The sequence below is a fragment of the Cyprinodon tularosa genome, unplaced genomic scaffold, assembly GCF_016077235.1.
Source record: "Cyprinodon tularosa strain WSP-4 unplaced genomic scaffold, ASM1607723v1 ctg250, whole genome shotgun sequence".
Lineage (NCBI taxonomy): Eukaryota > Metazoa > Chordata > Actinopteri > Cyprinodontiformes > Cyprinodontidae > Cyprinodon > Cyprinodon tularosa.
The window spans coordinates 1,401,455-1,411,922 of NW_024038929.1; the positions used below are offsets into that span (position 1 = coordinate 1,401,455).

General features: G+C 40.3%; 1 protein-coding gene across 1 annotated transcript; it reads right to left on the reverse strand.

Annotated features, from left to right (window-relative positions):
• Positions 1 to 8,613: 8,613 nt before the first annotated feature.
• Positions 8,614 to 9,948, reverse strand: LOC119785569 (noggin-like). The gene has a single exon (XM_038288292.1). It carries the CDS (start codon positions 9,667 to 9,669, stop codon positions 9,001 to 9,003), a length of 669 nt encoding a protein of 222 aa, XP_038144220.1. The 5' UTR covers positions 9,670 to 9,948; the 3' UTR covers positions 8,614 to 9,000.
• Between the last annotated feature and the right edge of the window lie 520 nt (positions 9,949 to 10,468).

Genomic DNA, 10,468 nt, shown 5'->3' on the forward strand with positions numbered 1-10,468 from the left:
AAAATGTTTTTGGGTCTTAAAAAAACGGCTGCCTCACACTCTAGCTTTTCAGTCTCTCCACTCTAGAAGGCTGGATTTTGCCAAAACTTTGTGGCGCTTGAGGTCTGATTATACAAAAACCGTAGCAGTTATCAACATGCCGTCTTCAGTTTTATGCAGACGAAGGATTTATCTACAAACTGAGCTTTAAACTGTTTTTCTACGTGAATGTATGCCAACACAGTGAAGCGCTGTTTTTTATGCTGTTTTTTTCCTCTCCCCATTCATTTCCTATGGGAATTTTTTGCGACGTTTTCGCTAATAATTCGCAAACCTTCGGACTAATGAGAAAGTTTTATACAAGCACGCATCGCCCCATTGGTCTCTACGCGTGTGCCAACTTTGGGCCCGATCCGACGAATGGTGCGTGACTAGTTACGCGCCGAAGTTTTTGGTGGCGAGGAGAACTATAAGCTATAATAAAAATAATACGCGGAATAAATATGTGAGATAGTAGTAGGTGGGCCATGCCTTCGGCATGTGGCCCCCCTAATTATACTTCCCAAAGCCCCTGTCACACCTTGACGATTTAGACCAGTGTATACCTGATTTACAAGCAATCTGTTATGGGTAAGTTTTGTATAAGTTATGAGCATCTGAAGTGTGCTGAAACCAGAGATGGGAAGTAATGAAGTACAAATACTTCGTTACTGTACTCAAGTAGATTTTTCTAATATTTTTACTTTACTTTACTACTTATTTTTATGGTGACTTTTTACTTCTACTCCTTACATTTTCACACAAATATCTGTACTTTCTACTTCTTACATTTTAAAAAATTGGCTCGTTACTTTAGTTTTGAATCATTTCAATGGAGTTACCGTTATTATTTTTCACGTCATCAATACCAAATTCAATCTAATTGGATTGGAATCTACGTTGCATTTGACGCACCACTACAAGATGAATCGACAGATTCGGCGGTATTCATTGGCGGCAAATCATTGCAGCTTGGTGGCGGTGGCGTTAGCATAGTAGCATGGACGACGAGATGATTGAAAATGAACACAACGGAGATCTAGTCCTAGTGGCAGACATCCATTTAAAATGTAGGCAACGGCATGAAAAAAGTGGTTTCTACTTTTACTTTTATACTTTAAGTAAATTTACAAGCCTGTACTTTGTTAATTTTACTTGAGTAAAGAAGTTTAATCAGTACTTCCACTTTTACCAGAGTATTTTTTAACACAAGTATCTGTACTTTTACTCAAGTACGGAAAGTGAGTACTTTTGCCATCTCTGGCTGAAACACGTCAACATTCGGCGACTAGGTCGAGAAATTTTGAATTTCCCGACTTATGCCAATCATGGGCCATAAGTTGCTGGTAAGGTATCTAATGGTTGACATACGTTCAGTGTAATTTACTCATAAGTCGTGGCATCTGATTATCCAAAACCAATGAGTAACTTGTGCATAACTTGCAGGTAACTTATCAAGAATTTATCTCCATGCCATGAAACGAGAACAGATGGATCCAGTATTCAAGGAGAGACAGTCAGTAGGAAAGTTCAAAAAGGTTTATTAAATTAACAAAAGCTAAAGTTGAGCTCCGGCTCGCGGACACTGCAGGATGGGGAGCGGGGCACCGGTCAATCACAGACACTCTGGTTTAACAGTCCAGTCCAAGAATGTCTCCAAGTGCTGCAGTCCCAGAGGTCATGCTGGAAGCCGATACTGGTCAGGGATCCAGAACAGACAGGAACAGACAGGAACAGGATCCAGATCAGGCAGGAACAGAAACAGGTGGCAGGATCCAGACTTCCAGGCATCCACAGGCTCCCAGGAGGGTTCAGAGTCTGACTGGGTCCGAAAGCGTGACCAGGTGGTCACGCACAGGAGCAGACAGGATCAGGTGCAGACGGGCAGGCTCAGTGGCAGAGGGTAACCGAGACAGGACGAAGAACCGGAACTTGATGCAGGACCTTTAAACTGGTCTCCTCCCTGGAGCCAGGCTTACTTGGATAAAAACTGAACCTCCCCACATATATAGCCAAAAACCCTGAGGACTTCGCGGGGGAGGAACAGTGGACGATCAGGAGACGAGACAAACACAAAACCCTCTTTCCACTGGCCGCCAGGATCCAGGACATGAACCATGAATCAAAATAACACAGGCTAACAGAAAGACAAGTAATGATCTGGGCCTGAATGCTCAGGCTGAACTGAATATAACCAACAGGAAACAGGTGAGAGGAATAAATTATAATTGAGGCAGGGAGGGAAAACGACAGGTGAAAGGAATTACTAATTGAGGGAGAGCAAACAGGCCAGATCATGACACTCCAATGGATGTCAACGTAGTTGGGTGCTCCAGATGAGCGCTGAACGTGTTTCTAACTTGCATCTGCTGCGGACTGCAAACCTTCTTTTTTCTTTTTATTTATTCTTTTTTTTTAGGGGGGGGGGGTAAAACCCAGCTAGGTTAATACCATGATCAAAGACATCTTTTTATGCAGACCGCCAATCTCCTCATAACACTGGCTTGTGCATCATTTCATGGGCATTACGCTGCCGTGCATTATGGATAAGTTGGACATAACTTCTGGACTCGTTATGAATACTCTATGTAAATGCCCAAGATTGAAAAATACATAGAAAGTTCATTGTATGCCTGCGTTTTAGGAGATTCTGGAATATCGGGCATATGCTGGCTTAATCGCCATGGTGCGACAAGACCTAAGCTTAGGTCCTTCTGTGTTTACAACAAGATGCTTCATATCTTCATCAGTCTGTTGTGGAGAGTCTGATCTCTTTCTCCATCCTCTACTGGGGTAAAAGCTTTAGAGCGAATGACTTTAAAAAAAAAAAGCTCAAAAAGCTGGTTAAAATTCCTATGAGTTACTGCAACATTTCATTATTGGATTAATAAATTATTTTTGAACTGAATTGAACTATGCATCCTGTCACGCAAAGGATTGTAGGAAACTGTATAGCTCCTAGCGGTGGCTATAGAGTTTGAGTCTCTATGCTAACAGTACTATGATAGGAAGCATCCTGCTTCCTCTTCCCACGTCCTTCCTTACTGATAGAACTTATCCTGACGATAACTCACGCACTTCCTCTTTGGCTAAAGTGTCTGATTTGTCTGCTTAGGAGGAATTTCACTTATAAAATCACATCATTATAATGCAATTGACAAAGAAAACGTTTCATCAGAAGAAAATACAGATTTTCTGAAGTAAATAATCTAAAGCTGCAACATATTCTCATTATCAGTTCGTATGAAATCGTACGAAAAGTTATGCACAGTATTTCGTAAGTTTTTTACGTTTTTCCTCGAAAAAACACATCAGTGCGCATGCGCAGCCAGACAGACGAAAAAAGCAGATCCGCGGACAGACGTAAAACTGGGAAAAACAGTGCAATAATTACTTCCTCATGTCTCTTATTAGGTTGCTTGCTGTTTTGTATCTTAGGGTTAGGGTTAGGGTAGGGGTTAGGGTTAATTCTATGCTAAATTCTATGTTATTGAATGGTGCGTAAGATGCGCATGCGCAAGGATATCTTGTCTCGAGGCAAGACGTAAAAATATGAGGAAAAATACCACGAAAAAAACGTCAAAAACGTACGAAATTACTGTGCATAACTTTTTGTACGATTTCATACGAACTGATAATGAGAATACACTGAAAGCTGTGGGATCATGGTAGACTCCACTTTTTGATGCAAACATATGTATTTGAATGTTTAAAATTTTAAATCAACAAACCTTAATTAAATATTTTAGTTTCAGGCTACAACTGAAATATTTAAGTTTTGAATTCAGTTTGATTGTAACATGGAATTGTGACTTTTTTGAGTGGTGACTTACAGAATGTGATGAATTCCCTACAAACCTTCTTTCTTATGATTCATACATTTTGTTTAGAGCTTATTGTCCCTTGGTGGGAAAATTTATCATCTGCTCTTTTAATTTAACTCTTTTTGTTTCAGCGAAGGGTTGAATTTCCAACCTCTTACCTTTGCAGTAGCTCCAAGAGGCTAATTCTCTGCTCTCTACACTCAAAAACAGAATTCAAGCATCTGTTGGATCTATTTAAGTATTGTTAGTTACTTTAACACTTTTGCTTCTTGTTTCCTGGGTAGGACGTGAAAAAATAGAGCTAAAGGAACTAAAGAAGCATTAACAGACAAAGCAGATGCCTGAATTCCTTTCGGTTATCAGTTGTTGTTACTTTAAAAAATTAAGAATAGAAAAAATATTTGTTTTGCATTTCACAGAAAGTAAAACAAAAGAAAAGAAATGTCTGCCAGCTTCTCTTTAGCAGCAATTTTTATTGTTAAAAGGAAGAAGTTGAGCCGCTAACTTATAAAACCATCAAAAACATAAAAGTTAGCAGAACTTTAACCTGTTAAAGCTACAGTGTGTAATTTTCAGCGACATCTAGCGGTCAGACTGCAGACCGCAGCAACATGAACATCTCCCCCCCACCGCTTCTCCCCCCCAACAGTACGGCGAGCGTTACGGGACAAAATTTCTTCCACGACGTCCGCATCACCTACCTTCTCAAGTGAGGAGGTTTGTTTACATAGATAATTTTACAGATAGTATTTCATTAGTCTGAGTAGGGTATAGATTTCATGTAGACTTAAGATAATAAATATACCCGTTATTTTTTCTACGTCGTTGTGACGTTTTGGTGAGCTGCTTTGCATGGTGATATAAACAGACGAAGTAATTGTAGTCATTAGTTTAACAGCGAGATTGTGTTCGCTGGAAGAATATATATTCCCCGTTTACAGAGTCCAAGTCATTTTGGTGGCACGGGGGTTACAACGCGAGGAAGAGGGCGAGGAAGAGGGCGAGGGCAGGGAGGCCGTGCAGCTAGGGCCAGGCGAGAGAGGGGTGCCAGCGGGGTGAGAGCAGAGGAGGAAAGGCTTGAAGATCTCCAAAGGAGCCGGAGAGAAGTAACCGAGGTATATATCCAGAAAATTATTTTACAGAAAATTACTGAATCATTACCTATGAAACGTCAGGGACGTTGCTGAATAAGTATACTGGAGAGTAACAGCATCATCACGCAGCATGTTATTGTTTTAGACAGGTCTGAGCATCCTGTACTCCAAAAACTGCAGTGATATTAGACAATTGTGTGTGTAGGATTAATTACCTGTCCAAGAGAAAACTGGCAACTTGAGCGTCACTTTGAAAACCTTTTTCCTCCATCAGTGACTTCCATCGTGTAAATGCCGTGCCAATGTTGATCCGTGTTTTTTGGCGTTTCTTGTCACGCTTGCGTTTATTCTCGTCGTGTTTCCGCTTCTTAGATGACGGGGGTTCGGTGTCCGCCGCTTTTCGTTGTGATACAGAGTAGGCATGATCCTCCATTCGTCTGATGTTTGGCCACACAGTGCCAAACAGTTTGCAAAGTCACTCACGCCTGCCGCCTTGTTCACCTTTGTTGTTACTGATGCGCAGTATACCTGCTTCTTCTTCTTCTTCTTCTTTGGTTTCAGGCAGACTAAACGCTTCTCAGGCATAATACTGCCATCTACTGTTCAGTACCGTCTCAGTTCATCTCTCTCAACTTGCCGTAGTTATTTTCGAGCGTCATGGGAGATCTCGCAATCGCTAGTTTGTTGCCTCTGCGCTTGCCGTGGCGCAAAGATGTCAGCCTCCATGGCTGCGAGACCCGCTCCTATGTAATTATAAATAACGAATTCTAAGGCAACGCAAATGTTATGGTTAAAAGGCTGAGCTCATAGGTGATAATAAATAACATAGTTATGTATAATATATTAAATTTCTGACTTTATATGCCTGTAATTATTACACACTGTAGCTTTAAAACAATCAGCAACATCTGAATCATTTTGCACTTAAATATTAGAACCAGTTTTCTGAACTGACATCAACTTTTGTTCCTATTTAAAACAGTATTTCAGGTTTACACTGAAAATAGATTTTCAGCTCCAAAAATAGGACTTTTTTTTTTTTTTTTGTTACATAAAAAACACTTTAATTAGTTTAATCCTTTATAGGGCAAGATACCATTCTATAAGCACAAGATCTATATCCAGCTATTCAGCAAAGATCCTGCTACATGTCTGTACATCACATGTTGGCATTTGACCATTTAGATGAGCCCTTGAATTATATATTACCTACTGTAAATTAAGTTGAACAAGTCAGGAAAAAAAGGCAAAATTGAAAAGTTAAAAAGTACAGTTAAATATTTAATAAGCCTAGTTCGCAATTATATTTAAGTTAATAGACTAAAAAAATGTTAGTGCCAGTGTCAGCATTAATGCGTCTAAGGTTATACTGTATAAAAAAATGTTTCTTTCCCTCTCAGAGTGTTTTTCATGAATTTCTTATAGAAGTACTTTTTTAAAGTTTTTCTTAATATATTCTGGAAATTTGGCGTTTCTTGTTATTACTTTGACATTAATTCTTGCCATCAAAATATTCATATTTTTAATGTTACAAAGGTAATAAGGTCTATTGGCTTAGAATTTTGATTTCAAAGTATTTCACTGAGTGGCCGATTGAGGGTTAATAATAGACTTCATTCAAACTGAACTCATTTTTGAACAACTTGTCTTTTTTATGAGGTATGTAGAGAAACTGTTGCATAAAATATTGTTGATAACTCAAAATATTTTAGTTGACTATTTGAAAGTGTTTAAGACGTGCAGATTAGTGTGACGTCATTGGCTGACTTGTTTGGCAATGGGTGTGGCCACACAGCACTATAAGGGAGGTTAACAGCATCTATTCAAGGATCCCAATGAGAAGAGTCTATAACTTATATCTGAATTAAAACTACTGATACCTGTAGGCTATATTACTCAGGTTAAGGTTTTTGTTTTAGGTTAAACTTTATGAAATGTATATCCATAAACACAATCATTTTAGATACCTGCAGGTCAGGGCATATGTCAAAAAACACATGCGCACTCTAGAGAATATACTACCTAACGAATTTGACAAACTCTTCAATCTGGGTGGTGGAGAAGGACATCTAATATCCCAGATTTATAACCTGTTACTATCCAGATGCTCGCCGTCCATGCAGGGCCTTAGAACAGGCTGGGAGCAGGAATTAGGAATGGTGATAAGTGACGAACTCTGGAAGGCTGCACTAGAAAATATTCACAAGTGTTCTGCCAACTCTAGACATTGTCTTATTCAATTTAAAATCATGCACAGGCTTCATTACTGCAAGGTGAAGTTACATAAAAGTTTCCCTAATACATCCCCACTGTGTGACAAATGCCATATTGAAGAAGCCACGCTTCTTCATTCTTACTGTTTGTGTACAAAATTAACCCCATTTTGGTCAAAACCTTATCAGATATGCTTTGAATAGAGCTGAGGCTGGATTGTGCTCGGAGTTTCTGTTCAGTTTTCTCAACTTAGTAAATACTAACGACAACTATTATCTTATGCCTTTATCATAGAGAATGTTCTTGTTTAATTATGTTTCTTTCGTTTGGTTTTGATTTTGTATTGTCCTTATGCTTTTTGTTCACATAAAAAAAAGAGGACAAATGTGTATTGTTGATGTCTCAATTTTAATGTATGATTCCTCAATAAAAAACTGTTTAACACAAAGTTTATGAAATTTATTAATTTTCTTATGCTTTGTATTGTTTACAAAAAACAAAAATAAGAGCATCTTTGTAACGAAAAAGAGAAACTCTTTGATATTTGATTTCTTAACTTCTTTTTCAAGACTGCAATAATTTCACCAAATTTAACTTCATAAAAATAAGTTCATACAACAAAGTGTTCAGTTCAATGAACGATAAGTTAACAAAGCATAAAACTATCAGAAATATCTGCTTATATCACATAAAGTTAAAAAAACAATCATTGAGTTCCAGGCTTTTCAGAGTAGACCAAAAGCAAAATGTCTTAAAACTTGGAAACAGTCTAGTGGATTTTTAAAAAAACTTTTGTTGGAATGACTATGACCTGGAAGGCTGAGATTCTTCACCAGCAATATCTGCTTACATTTGTCAAGGAAACCGGTTGCCATATTCAAAAGGTCAACTTTTGGGATTTTAGAATGAATACTACACCAGGACCCTGAATCTGAGCTGTTTAACCACATTCAGCTTTTATTATAGATATTTTATGCCACTTGTATAAAAATTATAAGGACACAGAATACATTAAAGCAAAATATGGTCAAAGGTCAAGAGTAAATTAAGTTATGTGTGTCTGTTTTTCTCGGTTTGCATAACATTTCTATTTAATGCCTACAGATCCAGTATTAATTTCCATCTTAGGTTCATTTTGTTTCTTCCTGTCAGAGAAGAAGCTCCTTTTTTGGCTCCAATGGGAAGATCTACGCAGAGACCTCAGAAAGGCTCCTGCTTCAGCCGGGAAGGTGCCTGTTTCATTCAATAACTGCATGAATCGCAGCTCATAAAAGACTTTAAACAGGTAGAATGATAAAACACTTAAAGCCTAATTAAAACACATGGAATACTTGTATTTTAACCATTTATGTCTGCTTTTGTGTTACAGCAGAAAGACCATCAGCGCTGCGTAAAATGCGTGCGTAAATATGTGCGCACAGCTGATTTCCATCAGTCTGAATGAAAAATAAATAAAAAGGCAGTTTTTTAATCATATCAGTGTAGATTTATTGTACGAATATAAAGAATAAATAGTACATTTCCCAAATTTACAGAATAAAACGAGTCGCTGATGCGTGTATCAATAATCATAGTTCAACTCTGCTTGATCTGCTTCATCCAACAGAAAGTCCACGCGTGGCTCTGCGCCACTTCTCCATAAATACAAAATATATATATATAAAAAAACATTATTTTGCACAAATAAAGTAGACTCTGATTACAAATAATACTGATTTTGTACAGGATGTTAAAAGATGCATGGCCACACATGTACAGGAATACATTCTTACACTCTGTAGTGCAGGTGGGGAAATAAAGAGGAGGATGAATTGAGCTGAGCTTATCATTCAGAGTTCACAGCGTCCTTTTTAACTGGAGCAGGAGCATTTGCAGTCTGTGATGACCGGGTACTGCACCGGGATCCAGGCGCATTTCAACCCGCTTTTCCTCTGCAAACACCTCCACCTCAGCACCGTCAGGTGGGTCGAGTTCGCGGGTCTACAGACCATCCCCTCCGGAACCGAACAGGACCTTTTACTCACGCAGCCGCCAACCCGGACGTACCGGGGCCAGAACCTGCTGCCCAGGTCGGTCCATTTGTAGACCACCGGGCAGAACGTGTAAGCCCACAGCCACTGCTGCAGCCGCCGCTTCAGTTTCTTGCTCGGCTTGTGCTTCTTGCCGATCTGCACATCGAAGTCCACCGCCCGGATCTCCTTGGGCAGAACTCCGCCCGCCTTCAGGATGTCGTAGTGATCATACTCGTCGGATCCCGGGTGTTTGTCCTCCACGGGGAGCAACACGGACAGCAAGCGGCTGTCAAAGCCCCCCAGCATGCTCCTGAGCTCGGTCTCATTCAGGTCCCGCTCCTTGGGGTCAAAGACCGGATCCGGGTCCTCTTTTAAATCCACCACCGGCAGACTGTCACTGGGGATGGGGCGAAGAAGAAGGAAGTGCTGACAGATCGCTTTGTCCACCAGGAGTCCAAGAGACAGCATCAACAGACACACGGCTGCGCACTGCTGAGACTGATCCATGTCAAACTGCAGGAGACGGCGGAGCACCTTTACGCGCCGGCTGTATCCAAAGAACTGCGTGTCCAAAATCCCTCACACTTTACTGCCCCATCATGAAACTCCTTCTCAGCGGGAGAACATCAGTGGAAGCCGGTTTTAGCGATGAACAGCGTGGCAACGATCAGCGGTGTCCCTGCGCTCCGGCATCCTGATTCGCTGAGCTCCTGTTCAGAAAAGCGCTGCGCCAAAGCCGCCGCCTCCGTTTTATCCTCAGCACGCAGCGTGATGTCATCCACGCGCCCCGCTGTGAATGTGGGTTTGTTGTTTAGGAGGAGATCCCCGATACCTCCTCCACCTTGGAACGGGTCAGCGGAGGGAGGGAGGGAGCGGAGACGCCCCCTGTTGGTTTTCTAGACGACACTTAATCAGTCAGAGCGAACTGGATCTTGAGTTTCTGAAGGAACCCAATACCCAAAAACTACGGGACCGACAACTTCTTCTAGTCTTCAGACCTCCTGCTTTTTTCCATAACTTAAAAAAAACACTGAAAAAAGCTTTAATATGGACGCACTTTATATACTATATACTGTATATCCCATGCACCTTTTTCTTCCTTTGGCACATTCTACTTCTTCCACTATTTGAGCTGATGTTACCAGAGGCGTAGCCAGAAATTTTGAGTAAGGGTGGCCGGAACTAGATAGGCACCAGAACTTCACAGTCAATCTACACTGTTCCAACAGGAACATTAACAAGCGAAACATCCATATTTTCTAAATAAAGACTAACTACAGCCTTTGCTAACAAATAGATGCATATA

Coding starts and splice junctions, on each gene's coding strand:
- LOC119785569 (XM_038288292.1), bottom strand. CDS start 9,669: ATGGATCAGTCTCAGCAGTGCGCAGCCGTGTGTCTGTTGATGCTGTCT.